Below are 17429 nucleotides of genomic sequence, written 5' to 3' on the forward strand. Positions count from 1 at the left end.
TTATCTAAAGCATGTCTTTTTTTTTTTTGTTGGGTGGGATGATTCAATTCAGTATTGGTATAATCAACTCGAGTTAGTATAACTCTTTTTAGAGCATTTGCTGTTAATGCTTAATTATCATTTCGGACGGTAAGAGTATGACTCTTTCCCTCTTTATTTAGTCGATGTTTTGAATTCTCAATCTTTGATAATAAAATCGTAGTCACTTATCAGTTATAAATAAATAAAAAAAAAATATATATATATATATATATATATTAATTTTAAAAAATAAAAAAATAAAGAAAATAATGAATCATTGGATGGATAAACTGAAATGCCCAAAACAAGAAATCTGTCGGATCCCAATCGGAAAGCATTCAATCGTGACCGACATAAATGTTTGGTAAGGCAACAGTAGCTACTAAACGCACAGTTTCATGATAGCCGTTCCTAAACCTAACCCTTTATTTCTAAATATTTTTTAGTTATCGGATTCAATCCGCCATGCGGTGTGAGCCAAGAATTGGGCGGATCCGCTGCACGCCCCGCCGGTGCCGCGTTGTCGTCGTCGTCGTCGTCGTTGTCTCGTGTCATATGGCATTAATTACCCTTCCCCGGTAAAATGACATTACTACCTCCAACAGCCACATCAAATCCATTCCTCTCTCTCTCTCTCTCTCTCTCTCCCTCCAACCAGGAAAAGTCCTTTTCCTTTTTGAGGGATTGCTTGAGGACTTCCATTGGCGATGAGAAAGAAAGGGGGAAGACGTCTATAAAAAGAAGCCAGGAATCGGAGGTGTATCCTCCTCTCGTCTCTTCTCTTCTCTTCGTCTCTCTCGCGGCCGGAGAGTGAAGATAGAAACCCTAAAAAGATTTCTAGGGTTTTGGAGGACGGTATCTGGAGCTTTGTTTGGATCGGTGGAGGAGCCAGGGATGGATCCGGAGCAGACGTTCCTCCGAGTCCACGCCCGGGTGTCGGGGATGCTGTCGCAGCTCCTCACCCCGAGGATCCGCTTGGCGCTCGAGTACGCCTACCTCGCCTTCGCCATTGCGCTCTTCGGCCTTCTCGTCGTCATGCACACCAATTTCGTTCAGCAGGTGGGGCTCCTTGACGATCGCCCAAGGTTTCTGCCCTTTTCTTTTCCCGGATTTTTTCCCTTCTTGACGATGCAAGTTGGAGATTGTCTGTTGACCTATGGAGTTCGTGGCTTCAGGATGGTTTCTTGATCAAGAACTCGATGACTTTGTCGTCTTTTCCCCATGTTTTCCCCATCTTTTCGGAGGAACTCTGAGATTGCCGGTAAAACTTGGGAGTCCGCGGCTTTAGAATGGTTTCTTGATCGAGAATTCGTTGATTTTCTCTTCTTTTTCCCATATTCTGCCCTTCTTTTCGGTGGCAATCTGAGGTTGTCGGTTAAATTTGGGAGTTTTGGATTAACGCTTGATGATTCGTCTTTTTCTCCTGGATTCTATACTTCTTCATGATGGGATCTTGAGAGTGTCGGTTGAACGTGGACCTTTTGGGTTAAAGATGCGTTGATGATTTGTCTTTTTTTTTTTCCCGGATTTCTTGTTAAATTCCGGGTTTTTTTTTGGGGCTCAAAGATGTTTTCTTGACCACGAACTCGATGAATTGCCTTTTTTGCCGGATTTTTGGCCCTTCTTTATGATGAACTTTTTTTAGATTGTCTGTAAAATTTCGCGAGTTTCTGGCTTAAAATGGTTTCTTGGACACGAACTCGATGATTTGAATTCTTTGCGGATTTTTTTTTTTGCCCTTCTTTATGATGAAAATTTCAGATTGTCTGTAAAATCTTGGGAGTGTTCGGCTTAAATATGGTTTCTCGACCACGAACTTGATGTTTTTCCTGGGTCTTTTCCCCATATATTTCCTTTTCTTTACGATGGAATTTTGAGATCGTCACTTGGATATGGGAGTTCTGGTTTAAGTGAGACGGCTTCCTGTTCGCTAACGCTATGTTCTTGTGCTGATTTTGGTTTTCTCGAGTTGAAAACAGAATGAAAGCAGTGCCTTTGCTGTTCTATGATGATGTATTAAACTTAATTATGTTCTTCAGAATTGAGGTTTTGAGAAGGTATTTTGCAGTCAGATTAATTGCAAATTCCAGTCCAGAGAAACCTTCATATCGTTTGTTTTTAGGAATTTTTTACACAAGTTTTCATGGAAAGAAATAGCATGGATTGGACATTCTCATGATGATCAAGGCAACATATGTTGCAATTTCCTGTTCTTTTTTAAACGTGTTTCCAATCTAATACAAAGCTCATTGGGCCCACATGATGAATCTGCTTATTTTTCCCTAGTAACTTGTCAAATCTAAGCTGAATGCCCAAGGTACATGTTAGTCGATCATCTGAGCAGGGTGCTGCCCTTTTATTTGGGATCTTGCTACTTTACCTAGTTGTTTCTTGGGGTAACCTCATCCTCTCTTGTTTCCTTGAAAACTTCTTTCTCGCAACTGCAGCAACCTGAATCTATTACAGGGTTTCTTCTCTGAATTCTCCATCTGCAGAAATACCAGGATATGCTTCTGCACCACCCTTTTGCCATTTTGGTAATGAAGATCTTTATGCAAAGAATACAGGAAAAAAAATATGTCTTTCTGAATAGGTGGTGGTTCTTTTATTTTGGTAGATCAGCATACTCTAATGTCTGATGTTCAATTTTTTTTTTTTTTTTTGGAATGACAGTTAATTGTTATGGTTAATTTTTTTCAGTCAAAATTATTTCACTTGTTTTAATTTTCAGACCAACTCTGGCTTTTGACATTGTCATAACCTCATAAGTCCATGTGGTTGCTGTTATGCTTATGTTGAATTTAAATCTAAAGAAAACCTGCTTAGCCATTTGGTAATCCCAGGTTGGGACTACCATTTGAATGCACTTTGAGGTCTAAATGCTCGTCATACTTTACAGCATAAGCAGATAGCTTTATTTCTAGTGTAGATTTTTTTTTGTTGTATGCGGAGAGTAATGATTCTGAGCATTTGATAATCATCTTGTAATGTTGTCCGTTAATTTTGACAATATTTCAGCACCACTAAACTCACTTAGATGTCTAGAGAGAGAAAGAATGCTTCTATTTGCTTGTTTACTACTTTTACTTTCAATATTTTTGTATAACTTGCTTATTTTCTGTGTTTATGTGTTTAGCCTGGGTGTTCGAGTGAACTCTCCGGAATCGAATTTGGTGAAGCTCAGCTAGTTCAGATTAAGGTATGTAGGCTGGTTTTACATGGTGCTGTTTTCGCACCATGTTGACTGTTGGCAACTTGATTAAACTAACATGTTCTGAATTGGTGCTTGATTTCACATTGGATGATCTTGTGCAGTAATTAACCCAGCATCTTTCTTTTTCCCATAGGAACATTATGTATTTACTGTATACTTACCTATATATATGAATATATGTATGCCTTTTATATGACATATTACTGTATACATCTTCATCAACATAGTCCTCACTGGGAGCATCTTCTGGTTCCATCTTTTTGATGTTTTATTCGTATGCGCTTTGCTTCTTTATCATTTGAGAGTTGGCACTTGTTCAGGGAAGTTTTCATTTTAATTTTATACTTCTATTGCTATTTACAAATGTAATAACTCATGTTAATTGTTCCAGATTACAGGTGCTGGTCTTTGGACCCAGAGTTCGGGTGAACAGAACACTGTGGACCTTAAGCTGGAGAGTTCTGATGGTCGAGTGTTTACCACCGATGGATTCACTGATTTGTCTACTAGGTTTTGGTCAAACTGGCTTGGCTCAGGTGCTAAGAGGAGCAAACTGATATTTAAACCATGGAAGAGTGAGAAGGAGTTGCTTGGACCTCAGGTGGAGAAAGCATCCGAGTCTAGTATTAGTAAGACCATTCTGCGTGAGGCAGATTCCAAATCTCAGTTGGAGCTTCTGCAAATTGGACATCCTATCTCTGTCAGAGAAAGGATCAAAATGGAAGCCCTTCACTTCTGCAATATGTTGAAGATGCCATTTATTTCGTTTTGGAACAGTGCAAAGGAGTCCTTGAGCTCTGTCAGTCACTTATGGGTGAGAATAGAGATTTCTTTTGCCTTTTTCCTTTTGCTGCATGCGAGTGTCTACTAATCCTTCTTATACGGGAAAACTTTCACTTTTTCCATGATTTAAGGTGAAACCTTTTAATCTAATGGCTGGGCATGCTGTATCATGTTGGCATAGGTCTGAACCATGTCTGACTGCTGCTATATCCTTATATGTAGTTTTGGTTTTTGCTATAATGCATAAGTTTAGTCTGTGCCTTACTATGTATGGCATCGGACATACTGACAAAAACGAAATTTATGTTTTGTTTTTTTCTGAAAATTTATCAACCTCACATTACAAGTGCTTATGAACAAATTATTACAGGTACACTAGTTGTATTGGGATACCTGTAGGACTTCTAATTCCATAAGTGGTATTTGGTAACTGTTTGCAGTTTCGAAGCGTCTCTGATGCTGTACTTTTCTGAGGTTATATGAGGTGTCTCATGACGCAAGGTTAATGTATAAGGATTATGTGGTTATTAGTTTCAACACTGAGTTGCATGAAGAATAGTTGAATTTAATAAATTTCCTTCGGTTGTGGAACACCATATATTAACAACGCTCTTGTTATGGAATCATTGATGGCGAGTAACACCCCAATATAGCTGCACATCGGAAGTGAGCCAACACTTAAATTGATTTACAAAGGTCCGATGGGTGTGCTATTGTGAACTTAGCTTAAACATTTTGAACTAGTGGTTCAAGCTAAACAAGGCTCTACAAGGTTAGTTGGTTTATTATCCCATTTGGTCGGGTCGTGACAATTGATATCACACCCGACCTAGTACCAAGGCAGGCCGGGTCGTGATAGGACAACACTTCTATTACCTTCTTCTGGGAAATTTGTTTTCAAGAAAACTGAAGGTGGTGAAAAACAAGAGTTGTGATTCGAAAGTCAAACCGCCTGGGCACTAGTTCTTGAAGGCTTGGGCAGTAGCTTTAGCTGCACAGGCGGATGCCTTTTTGAAGAAAACATCATAAATATAATATAATCTATAATATATGTGTATAAAAATTAAAGTCCAAACATTTAAAATCTCATATGTCCCAAAAGAACATATTGTCATATGCAGTCCTCCATTAACTTTTCAATAGAGATACACATGAGATAGTGTTTTGAACATCAGTTCATAGTGGGGATTCCAATTCTAATTCTAATTCTAGGGCTTAGAAAATTTTACCTAAATGTACTTTTACAGGTTTTCCACTATTTAGTAGCCAACATCAGCAAAACGCATGAGAAAAATAAAAAGCATATGGTGACGATTATGGTACAATGATGTATTTTGGTTGAAAAAGCAGAAAACTGAATAACTGATGTTATCGTAATTGTCAATGTTTGTGGCACAAGTACATTTGGAGTCACTTAAAATGACAAACATTTCTAAGTTTTTTTTTTTTTAAAGTCAAATCCTGTTACTCCATGCTAATAAGTATTTGTAACTAGCAGCTATTTTAGAGAAAAAAAGTAGCCTTTGATCTAGTTAGCTTCATAAATTCCATCTGGGTTTTTAGATTGTTGCTTCTCCTGAAACTTAAAAAGCAAGGCCAGGCAGACTTCTTAGGCAGCCTAGGTGAAGCCCATGACAACATTGAGTTGTTCCGACACCTGCATTGTGGATGATCTATGTATTTTTTAAAAAGATGCGTATGATAGCGTTCGTTACTTATATTTTTATAAATATTTAGTGAAAAGGTGCTAGGAATGTAATTTGATCACGTCAAAGAGTTGTATGGGGATATGAAGTACTTTTGCTGACACTGAAGGAGTGGTGTTCAACAATGTGGGTTTAGAAAACATTTCTTGAAAAATCTCCTGCTCTCAAAAACCTAAAGTTGAAGAGGTGCTCAACCTGATATTCTTCTTCTTCAAATTTACTTTGTCTCTGTAATCTCATTGCCTGCACAACAGATTCTAATTGATAATCTCAAAATTTTGTTGGAGGTAACCTGATTGTTATTGTCCTACACTGCTTGTAGCAGTAAAAGAATGAAGCACTATCTCCTTGTTTTCAGGCACACTGAAGCTTGGTCATTCGTTTGAATTTGTGCATTTCCTATAAGAAACTTGAACTACATTAGAGCATTAATTTGATATGTCAATATAACATAGAGGTCTTGTGAAAACCTACGAGCTGTTAGTCAGCATGGTTAATTTGATATGTCAATCTACTTTTTACATGGATTTTGTCACTATAGATTCAGTTCTTGATGGTTACGTTCTCAGTGCATGGGTAGCTACACTCAGTCATCTGTTTCCATGATGGTTTGCAAAATCATATTTTTGTAGCCATTCATGTTTATGTTATTTGAGATTCATTTGCCACTGTAAATAATTTAAGAGGCTTTTTTTGACAACCCTTTAGATGCTGTGAGTTTTTGTAGATAAATATTCTATATCTTGTTAAAAATTTTCCAGATTCTGTGTTTTTCCTAGATGCTTCATTAATTTTTCATTTGTTAGCCAAGTAATGTTTCATTTCTGAGGACCAAACTTTGAACTACAGAAACATGCAGGGTGGTATACATTCCTTGATCTTCTGGAGTGCTTACGACATCTTCGCTTTGAACATCTTAAGTCATTTGCAGGTAGTTTTATTCATTGATTTGCATAACATATTTCTCCACATACTTAAATGTGAAGTTATATATTTTTAGCTTTCCACTTAATGCATTTACAACCTTGCAATCATCCACTACCATCGATATGTTGTTGCACACTTGCACGTACCTTTAGTTGGATATTAAAACCATGGTTTATATGAATTAATCCTAATTCTTTTGCTTCTGCACAAATTAATTGAACTTAGTTTGTGATTTTTATTGTCTGTGTTGCAGTTCAGTGGCTTGAAAGAAGAAGCAAAGCATTTGAACCAACATACCTGTACACTACAGAGAAGGTAACAGAACAGCATATCCAGATATGATTAAGCTGCTGACTAGAACCTCTTTGCATCTGATTACATATGCAGGAACTGTCTATCCAGTGCCCATGATAAGTGTAACATCTATTGCCTAAACATATATTTTGCAGGGATATTTCCTGCTTTCAGAAGGGGCTAAATCTCGTCATGATATACGAACTGTTAATGCTACAATATCTGCTCAGAGTACATGTTTTGGGAACAGGTGACCTGTATGCTGTTTTTTTGGGATATTGGATCTTATTATCACAACATAATAATTTACATTATTCCCAAAATTAAATGAAATATGTGAATTTGATTTTTTTTCTAAATAATGAATTTTTAAGAGTTTTGGAAGTGCCTATTTGATTGCAAATGTTGATTGTGACTGTTTTGAGAGAGTCATACTTCAAACTTATTTTTCTAGGCCTCAATACTCATTTTTAAATGGTAAGGGAAGTTAGGGCACCTATTTGAGAGCATTTCTTGATCTACATCTGATTGTTCCTTGGTCATGATGTTATTCATTGTACTGGCCGCATCATCAGCAAAGAAGCCCCAATTTCTTTTTTCTTTGGGTAGGATACATAATATAAGTTGATTTCTTCGAAGACAAGAAGCTATATGTTCTGATGTAGCATCATGCTATTGTCATTTTCCATTGATTTATAATGTAAAATTATGTTTTTTCCCGATTCCTAATGAGCAAATTGACATATTTATTGAAATGCATATAATCTCTTAATAGGTGGCAACAACTACTCATAAACAGCTTTGTTGGTTATGATACTATTTTGATGAACAGCCTTCTAAGTTCTCCTGGTCATGGTGAGGATTCTCTGTTAATGAAAAATTTTCTTGTTCCTCTTTTACTGTTAATGAAAGATTTTTCTTGTTCCTCTTGTATTTTCTGTTAATGAAAGTTCTCTTAAGCTTTGATAATCAAAGTTTGATTACTGCTCCCAACTAGCTTTTTCCCTCAATACCGTTGTTAATTTTTGTTCTGAAAGCTTTATGTTTTTCGCATAAAATGCCAAAGCAGCCAAACCATGTAAATTTTTTTCTTTCTCCATGATGAACCTAATTTGCCGAAGTGGATCTACATAGTTTGTTACAAAGAATTAACTTCTACTTTGGCAAGAGTATAGCTTAGATGGGTACAAAGCCATCCCGTACCACATAAATTTTCTGCTGCTTCTCTATGAATCATTCACATTGATGATTATGCAAGTGATCCCTTTCATTTTCTGTACAAACAAGTTTAAACTTCCTATTATGGCTATGACCTTTACATCTTTATTCTTTTCTCAGGTTTATTGTCACTTTAAACAAGATTTACCCATAAACACATCATCCAAAATTCGATTATACGATCGGCTAAATGAACAGAGAGAATGAAATGTTATGGGGAAGACATCAAACTAGATTTCCATAGGTAAATAGGAATGAGACCACAGCTATCCATCAATACCACAATCAATACATGAAAATATTTGGTTTGCCTTGATCTGCTTAATGTTATTTGTATTTCAGTGTCCAACCAATTAGTATCTAAACATGCTTCTTTCATTTGTAGTTATTCATGTGGATTAAGTAATTTTTCTCATTTGTGGGAAAGGATTGTAGATCAAGGTTTTTAATCTCGTATTGTACTGGCGTAGTAAGCGGTACACCTAAAATAGATGTAAAACCATTCGAAATTACCTGAAAAAAAAAAGTTAGGATAGGATTTTTAAGTTAGAAATAAATATACATTTAGTATAGTTGTAGAAAAACTAATATAAATTAGGTAAGAATAATGTCACATCTTTTTTGGGCTTTGAGGAGTAGCCTTGTGCAAGGTTTGCAATTTTGGTTAGTTTCGAATCGTCCTTCCGTTAATATTGAATTATCTACCGAAAAATTATTTAAATTGTTAGATTATCTTGTATACAGCTTAAATTTTAAGATTCAAATGAATTAATTAATCACATATGTAGATATACCTGATTCTACCACCAAACCGAACGACAGGCTTCCACGAGTGGTGGATTGGGGTCTTCAATCCTATGTATTTGTATATCAATATGATATTTTTATCGGACCATTGATCCATCGAGATAGTATATTGATATATCGTATGTCATTAGTGCATCAATGTGGTGATGGTCGTAGGTCGATCGTTGTGAATTCACACATCGTTGCTTTGTTGAGTTTAGGAGAGTGAAAATATGAGAATAAGAGAGAGATTGTGAGTAAAAATGAGTTTGAGAGATTGTGAGAGTGAAATGAATTGAAGGGGGGAGAGGAAAGGGTTTAAAACCCTTTAAGATGCCTCCAACGGTCAAATTGATCAATTGGTAACGGTCGGTTTCGACCGGTACAGGTTGGTAACGGTCGAAATTTTGATTGTTACCATGTGGTACAGCCCTGTATCACCTGATACGGGCAAAAAATCTGATACTTGGCTGGCGGACCGGTGTGTACCGCCCATACTGGACAGTATGGTACGGAATTAAAAACCCTGTTGTAGATAAAAATATTTTTCAGAATGCATCTCTTGAATGGTTTCTTTCTTGTAATAATTGCTTTGTGAATAATGCAGGCTATCTTTATAATTTCCAAACGAAGGAATTTTATGATCTTAATTATGGGCAAGAAACATCAGATGGTCCTACTCGATTTGGGAGTATGTTGTTTGCAGAAGAACTTTTGTTCGACTTTGTTAAATGTTTTAAGTAGCTCATGTCTTTCCTGATTAAGTTTTTATGGATGCTTATTTGCTTCCTGTATTTTGATGATTCCTCATATTGTTATGCCTAGAGATACTGTCATATATATTTAAGATGCTGATGTTCTTTTTATGTTTTGATAATGTGTTGGTTATTCTAGTGCTTAAGTTTTGTGCTAATGATGACTAGATCCTTACTGATCATATCAAACGTTTGCAACTTTATCAAAGATATTGTGTTTGTTTGTATGGTCTTCGCATTGTTCAAATAGAAAACAGTGACATTGAGAAATACAGCATTCATATGTGTCTCAGGCATCCATTTCCCTTCCATTGTTGGAAGAAAATCGTTCTTTCAATTATATTGCATTGAGTTGCCCTACTGCCAAACTAGTGCACAAGGCTTCCACTAATGAAAGGACTTGGAAGGATTAATGTGCACAAACATACCCTTACAAGCAGAGATGTTTCCTTAATTGGTGTCCTGATTACCCAGGTCACAAAGGAGAAACCTTATTATTGTACTAATGATTGCCTTCTAATTCCTTTACTGTCACAAGATATTCTTCTTTTTTGTGACTGATCAGGTTTACTTGATTGCAAAGTTGTCAAATGGACCTAAAGCATATTTGAATTCCCTGTGACATCTTACGGTCAAAGCAAGATAATAAAAATTACCACCATGATTTATATTTGATGGTTTGCAAGACTAGTAAATGTGTCAACATTAGTTTAGAAGGCTAGGATCAGAGAATCTAATATTTAGTGTTATTGAGATGTATATGAGATGTTTTTTCCCCCTTCTGTTTTAAGTTAGATGAAGATTTATGTCTGTTTATGATCTTTTGGTTGATATCATTTCTCTTAGATAGCTATCTGGCTTGCAATGGAGGATTGATATTGCCCACTGAAAGTGCGTACAGATTTGTGTTTGAAGTGCTCGGTTACATTTATAAACATATTGGCCCTTTGAATACTCTTAGTTAGCTTTTCTTGTTGGTGGCCTCGGTAGAGTACTATAACTTTGTGAGAACATAGCTGTCTCTAATTGAGCGTTAAGCTTTATCTAAACCAAAAAAGGTGGGCTAGTGCAGGATACTTATTCTGCAAGCAAAGTGACTATTCCATAATTTGAACTCTAGCCATCCAGGTGACCAAGGTGTCATCTTACCATGGTGCTAAAGCTTGCCTTTTTCTTAGACATGTATCTATTCATTCAAATCATGATGATGGTCATATGACTATGATTTTAGTATTATTGTAACATCATTCATGCTTAAAGATTATAAAGCTTTATAGTACACTTACTAAGAATTGTCATTCAAGAATAGTTTTTAATTATAATAAAAGTTTTTCATGTGAATTCAGTTATCTGTGACTTCGGCAATTACTTCGATTGAGGTGATTGATGTCCTTGTTTCAGCAAACATGATGAAATTCTAATATTTTCTACCTAAATTAGTTTCATTTCTGGCCTGTACAGATTACTTTGTCACCAAATGTGGTGTGCTTATAATGTCCTTGTTTGTTTTCTTCACTACAACGATGTCTGTTTCATTCACTTTGAGGGAAACACAGTCTCGTATGCTTCGGTTCACAGGTTTGCCTTTTTTTGCTTTGTCAACTGTAATGTGTGAATTATAATTAATGATGCAATTTTAAGGTTTTCATTCTCTTGGGTCACTGCAGTGCAGCTTCAACACCATGCTCGGAATCACCTTCCCACATTTCAGTTAATATTTGTGCATGTAATTGAGTCTCTGGTTTTTGTACCTGTAAGTTAGAAATATGACATTCAACTTTTCTCAATGGTTCCTCATTTGTCATTTTCTTGAACGCATAATAGTTGATTGGTAGTTTGGTTCAATTTCTTATCTAATTATTTCAATCCTTGGCTGCTGCAGATTATGATTGGCATCCTATTTTTTCTATTTGAGTTCTATGATGACCAACTACTTGCATTCCTGGTCTTAACCCTTGTGTGGCTATGCGAACTGTTTACGATGATCAGGTAACCGTTGCTTGTTTGTTTTCCATGCAATCTGCCATCCATATCTACAATTGTGCACTCAGTAAACATAATACATAGCAATCATGGTTTGATACTGGCAGTCGTATTTCGTTGGCCTGATAGGGTACTGCATCACTGTGCCACTTGGTATGGGTCAATAGTGGCCAGCCAGCCGGATTTAGTTCAGGACCCATCCAAAGCATTTTAGACCCATTTTTTTATATATTTCCCTCAATAATGAATTGGCACTTTTGGATTTTATGATGTCACTATCTAATTTATTCTGTTTGTGGTTATTTTGTAGTGTGCGGACAACAATATCAATGCAGTTCTTTCCTCGATTTTTCTTGCTCTATTTCCTGGTGTTCCATATTTACTTCTTTTCTTATCCTTATGGTAGGTTTTGTAATGTTTTAAAAATTTCTTTAAATACATGCTGCTTCAACTTGATCAAGGTTCTTTTTCTAAAACTGAATGCTGATAATATTTGCCTATATTAATTCCACTTATTCTTTTACAGGTTTTTCTTATTTGGCCTTTTCTGCAACTGCAGCATTTATGCAACACTTGATCCTTTACTTCTGGAACCGATTCGAGGTAAACAATTTGTTGGCATAGTGAGATGCTAAACCTTTTGTTGGTGATATAAGCATTGTGATCTTTCATGGCAAAATTTTGGCTTGAAGTTGATACTGAACCCATACCTTATGCGACGGAGGTTTTGGTGATCTTTGATTTGGTAAATTTAATTTGATCTACTTTCAAAATGGAATTTCATGTGTGGATCGCCCGAAGAACATTAAAACGAACTCTTCGGAAGCATGGTGCATAAATGAGAAACATCAGAGAGATCATTGCAAGCCATTTTCTCAGTCTCTTTAAAAAGCCACTTAAATTCTTTCCTGCTCAAGAGTATATAGTCTTCAATGCAGAAACCTAGGTAGCAGTCTGTGTAATGGGTATGGTATTTTGGGAATTAGAACCGTTGAGCCAAATGTTCTTGCTTGTGCTTTTGTTCTCAATGTCCTTTAGAATATTACTTTGCCATTACTTGTGATGAGACCTCATTATTAAGTATGATGACATTTTTAAAGCTTCACTTGTCATTGAGGCCGAAATTACAACCTGAAGTAGTGTCTCATACTTTTCTGTTGCCTCTTGTCATAACAATTTAAATGACTTGGCTATTTGCCAAGTCATGTCATGATCGATGAGAGCTGAGTAAATAGAAGAGTCGTTGCCCAATCTATGCTGCTCACCTTTTATTTTGTTTTTATTATTTTCATTACTTTTTGAGAAGGTGCTCATCTTCTAATTCATGTATTCTTGTAGATAAGTATAAAGGTAACAATATTATTCATTATGATTTTCCATCTCATTGGCAGGTGCCTGCCCTACAAAGATTTATGAGAGCTCGAGCTCAGCTGCAGCAACAGACTGGTGTTCAGATCACATCATCGACTATTTACACATCTACACTTCACATTGCAAGAGTAAGCTTGCCTAATGGCGATGTGGCTGATAATGAGCCCAGAGCAACAGCACAAACCTCTGCAGGTTCCAATCCTGCTGGTGTGCCTGATCCCTCGGGGCCCTTCGGAGTTAACTCCGAACCTCGTGAAGTTTCAAATCTTAATTCTCATCAAACAGCCGGTGCGCCTGGCACCGGCCTGCTGAACACTTACGGATCTCTTATGCTCTGATTACTAGGTGGTGCCTCTTCCGGAGGAGGCATAGTTTACTTCCTCTCTATGTTCAGAGACACTCCCGAAACCAAGGCTGGGTTTATTGAGAAAAGACACGACAATGGAATGAACCATGGACATGGATTCTTGAGGAAGGATGGCGGCCGCTGTTTCATATGGGGAACACATCCTCAGATATCTGAAGGTTAACTATATACATCAAAAAAAAAAAGAAAAGAAAGGGAGAGAAGGGAGAGGTAAGAGGGATGTGTGAACCATGATCAGGCTTTTGAAGAAGGCTTTATGCTTGTGTCTCACTGTTAGGAAAACAAAAAAAGAAAAAAAAGGAAGAGCCATTTGTTGTGTATAGTCAGTCTGTAGGCACCACACCAGTGTAGTAATTCCTGATCAGGATAGTATTAACATTGGCATATGTTGTCTTTATTATTATTTTTTTTCTTATTGTAATAATACATACATACACACTGATGATATGTCAGCTCGAGTTGCCGAGAAACTCGGTGCCTGCAGAAGAGCTAATCTGTATTCTTGTTGTCTTTATTCTTGTTCTTTAGATTTCTTTGATGATTGGAGGAGGGGTTGCGAGTTTTGGCATATGTTACACATACACACTGATATGTCAGCTCGAGGATAGTATGTATGATGTGTGGAATAATGCATACACACTTGATCGCATCACCTGGTCATGCTCTTACGATGGACGGTCGACCTCTTCTCTTTTACGGACGTTGCGGTGGGTCCCCTGCTTCCATTCGGAAGGTAATGACGTCACACGTCCCGATCCAAACGGACAACGACTTTTCTCGTTTCAACGATAACTCGGTAGCGTCAAGAGTCTTGTGATCAGAGAAAACCGTGGGGGCCATTGTTTGCTCCATCTAACAGGGCAGGTATTCTTTTCGGGTAGAAAAACGAGAACACAAGTGAAAAACGAGAATTACACGCACCCCCGCGTCCCTTTTCGAATGCTGCAAGCGGGATCGAAGGCGACTCCCGGGCTCGGCTCCCTTTTTCCTCCGACGACATACCAAAACCCTAGCATTCTTCCGATCGAGTGCTAGGTTTCGGGCCGATTCCTTCCGCAAGCGATGGCATCGAGATCCTCGCGGCGATCCCCGCTGACCCTTGCGACCGGCTCCACCTCGCGAGGCCGATCGCCTCCTTGGCGATCTCTTCCCGGGCGCCTGCGCCAGAAGGTAGCCGACCGGGACCGCGCGATCGAGCATCTCCGGGACAAGCTCTCCCGTCTCGACCGACCGCTTGTTCCATGCCACGCTTGAGATGAACGTGAGGCGGTTCGGTGCCTGATTTGCTTGCATCTTCTTGTTCTCGCTTGAAAATCGATTGGCTTATGGTGCTTTCTTTTCTTTCGTTCGATTGCAGGCTGAGCGTGATCTGTTTTTTATTCTTCGATCTATGATTCATCGTATCTTCCATCTCGGTCTTGAGTTTTCTTGATCGAATGCAAACTCTGTTGTGCCATTAAAACACATAAATAGTCGTAGTTTTCCCCATTCGTCGATGAACGATGATGACTGGTGAGGGAAGCAGAGGACACGAGGCATGTGAAGAACGTGCCGTGGAAACCCTTAATCGGGAGCGTAATGTGTTTTTCTTGCTGCAACCGATGGTTGTTTTGCCGTAATAAAATAGTATAATACTATAATGAGCTTTATTTATATCATTATGTGCTTTTCTTCAAGTCTAATAAACATTAAAAAAAAAAATGGCTTTATTGTGAGATGATTTATTTTGTGAATTTGTAGGAGTATGTGAACAACTTTTCTTCATCTAAATATAAATAGCTTTATATAAATATTGATATGCAATTAAATCTTGACAAGTTTTGGATTGATTTGATTCTGCAGAACTGAATGGAAAGATGGATGATATGATATGAATGGAACACGGCAATCGTTCATACAAAAGACCACTTGGTTTCAGATATCGGTCGCATCAGTACGTTACGTACATCGGTATTTTGTTGTTTTTTTTTTGGGGGTCCGGCCATGGATCGTATATGATACGATCCATTCGTATTATTTGTTCCGATGATACCGGGTCGTCGGTCCGACAGATTGCTGAAACCAAGATCGAGTATGTTTGCCCTTCAATTCTTCTTCTCCTTCGACAGCTATAAAACCAGTTGACGGGAACCGCCAGGAGATGCGATGGTCAGCTCCAAGTTGAGGAGGTGGTTGGCAGCCGAGTCTCCACAGCCGGTGGAGCCGTCACCCGAAATGGTGCTCCTCGGAACTGCAACTTCAGTTGCACCCGAGGAGTGTATACTCGAACCCGAATCAGTCTCTGTTGACTTGTGATGGTTGACCGATGAGAGAGTCAGCTCGCAGTCGTCCATCTCTTCTTCCATCTGCATTAAAGATTTTTTTTTGTTCTTTTAATATTTTCCAAAAGATAAAATGGTGAAGATAGATGGGATTCATGTGTCAGTTTGTTTGGAGGAAGTTGATCCGTAAGCATGATGATGAGGTAGATTCGATTTAATGGGGAGAGCAAACCTTGTGATTCTGGTCCGACACCGGATCTGGATGAATGTTGCTCTTCCTCGAGACCCACTCTCTCAGCAACTCTTCCACCGACGGCCTGCACAAGTCTTACACGAGCGTTAAAGAGCGTCACACTAGATATGGTGGGTGGGGGAGCTCGACACCTACATTCGGAATATGTACTCGCAGATGAATGCGGAGCTCCGGTGTGGATCTTCGGGAAGACCTGATGAATCATGCGGTGGTCTCCTTGGCCTTTTCAGATTATCTGCAAGTTTGGCTGAGCTGCTCGTGATTCTGTACATCTATCACGGAAGAAGACAGACACACGGTGAGAGTTGCAAGGAGAAAGAGAGAGAGAGAGAGAGAGAGAGAGAATTAAGGAAGGATGGATGGGAACATACATACATACCTGCAGGTGGCTTTTGACGTGAGATATGGTCAGATCCTTCACACCCATCAGCTGTAGAATCTGCTTTGGAGTTGCTTCTGCGGACAAACAAGTAGGATGGAATTGAGATCAGCACGACCTAATTAATTAATCTCTTCTTCTTGGTGCTACCGTCGCTTTGATTACAACGAAGCATACAGTTTTCGCATTCCCATGTTATGACAGTGAAAACGATATGCCCATTTGATTCATCATCTTATACGCTTCGACATTCTTGCAATGAATGTTTAAGCGGTGGGGAAAGAGAGAGCTTCAGGATTTCTACTTCTGCCTACGGCTTCGAAGAAGCGGCTATGAGGCTATCAGTATTCTTATAATCGTGTACTAGAATTACAATTTAGATAGATAGATAGATAGATAGATAGATAGATAAGAGTTGCAGTTAAGGGTATATAGACTTACTGTTCCGTCCTCCAAGAACATGGACAGCATCAACGAAGCGGACATGAAGCTCCTCCGTCCACCGAATACGCGGTGTTTCTGATTTGTTGTACTGTCTCACCCCTCTCCTTACCAGGCATGTCATCTCTTCTTCTTCTTCTTCTTCTTCTTCTTCTTCTTCTTCTTCTTCTTCTTCTTCTTCTTCGTCTCTCTCTCTTTGAGCTGGTGCAGAATGATTACTACCACCTGCTCCGATCCAACACAAGAAATCGGAACTGCAATTCATCCGATAGCTTCTATATGTAGGTTGGGCTCTTGTGACTTGTTCCAGTCAAACATGTTTTATTTCTCCAAAAAGCAGAACAAAATTCTGGTCTGAGAAAGGTACGCCCTGTTCTTTCCCACCTTACGACATCCATGACATAATGCAAACTTTGGGTAGTATCTATCTGTGTCGACAACAAGAGACTCTCCCACAATTGAGTACGAGCTTTTTGGGGTGAACCGCTGTTTCCCCGTTCACGAAGCTTAGGGTAATATGACCAGCAAACGTGTCATGCTAGCAACCCCAAGTTCCTTCCAACCTGCATTTTTCACATGTGATGATGATGATGATGTGCTGCAACTTTTGCTGCTTCCTTTTCCATGTCCCCATTTATATTTATATTTATATTGATATTTATATGTATAT

At 38.3% G+C, this 17429-nt stretch overlaps 2 protein-coding genes across 2 annotated transcripts; one reads left to right on the forward strand and one right to left on the reverse strand.

Moving 5' to 3' along the window:
* The first annotated feature begins 628 nt into the window (after positions 1 to 628).
* Positions 629 to 13939, forward strand: LOC135649370 (membralin-like protein At1g60995). Its single transcript, XM_065167645.1, has 14 exons — positions 629 to 1080; positions 3158 to 3220; positions 3627 to 4049; positions 6574 to 6655; positions 6905 to 6966; positions 7101 to 7195; positions 7721 to 7800; positions 9557 to 9640; positions 11166 to 11282; positions 11372 to 11457; positions 11587 to 11693; positions 11998 to 12089; positions 12214 to 12290; positions 13079 to 13939. The coding sequence occupies exons 1-14, from the start codon at positions 916 to 918 to the stop codon at positions 13394 to 13396; spliced, it is 1851 nt and encodes a 616-aa protein (XP_065023717.1). The 5' UTR covers positions 629 to 915; the 3' UTR covers positions 13397 to 13939.
* Positions 13940 to 15270: 1331 nt separating this feature from the next.
* LOC103999568 (myb family transcription factor MPH1-like) lies at positions 15271 to 17303 on the reverse strand. The gene is made up of 5 exons (XM_009421354.3): positions 16760 to 17303; positions 16319 to 16395; positions 16075 to 16211; positions 15919 to 16003; positions 15271 to 15770 (listed from the first exon to the last, which is right to left on the reverse strand). Exons 1-5 carry the CDS (start codon positions 17022 to 17024, stop codon positions 15534 to 15536), a joined length of 801 nt encoding a protein of 266 aa, XP_009419629.3. The 5' UTR covers positions 17025 to 17303; the 3' UTR covers positions 15271 to 15533.
* Between the last annotated feature and the right edge of the window lie 126 nt (positions 17304 to 17429).

The sequence above is a fragment of the Musa acuminata genome, chromosome BXJ3-9 (genome assembly GCF_036884655.1).
Source record: "Musa acuminata AAA Group cultivar baxijiao chromosome BXJ3-9, Cavendish_Baxijiao_AAA, whole genome shotgun sequence".
NCBI lineage: Eukaryota > Viridiplantae > Streptophyta > Magnoliopsida > Zingiberales > Musaceae > Musa > Musa acuminata.

Bases quoted from the DNA above. Each gene is read 5' to 3' on its own strand.
- LOC103999568 (XM_009421354.3), bottom strand. From the start codon at position 17,024: ATGAATTGCAGTTCCGATTTCTTGTGTTGGATCGGAGCAGGTGGTAGT. The intron at 16,396-16,759 runs GTAAGTCTATAT...GTTTGTCCGCAG, and splicing joins TGTTCTTGGAGGACGGAACA to AAGCAACTCCAAAGCAGATT. The intron at 16,212-16,318 runs GTATGTATGTAT...CTTCCGTGATAG, and splicing joins ACGTCAAAAGCCACCTGCAG to ATGTACAGAATCACGAGCAG.
- LOC135649370 (XM_065167645.1), top strand. From the start codon at position 916: ATGGATCCGGAGCAGACGTTCCTCCGAGTCCACGCCCGGGTGTCGGGG. The intron at 7,196-7,720 runs GTGACCTGTATG...ATCTCTTAATAG, and splicing joins AGTACATGTTTTGGGAACAG to GTGGCAACAACTACTCATAA. The intron at 11,283-11,371 runs GTTTGCCTTTTT...GGGTCACTGCAG, and splicing joins TCGTATGCTTCGGTTCACAG to TGCAGCTTCAACACCATGCT.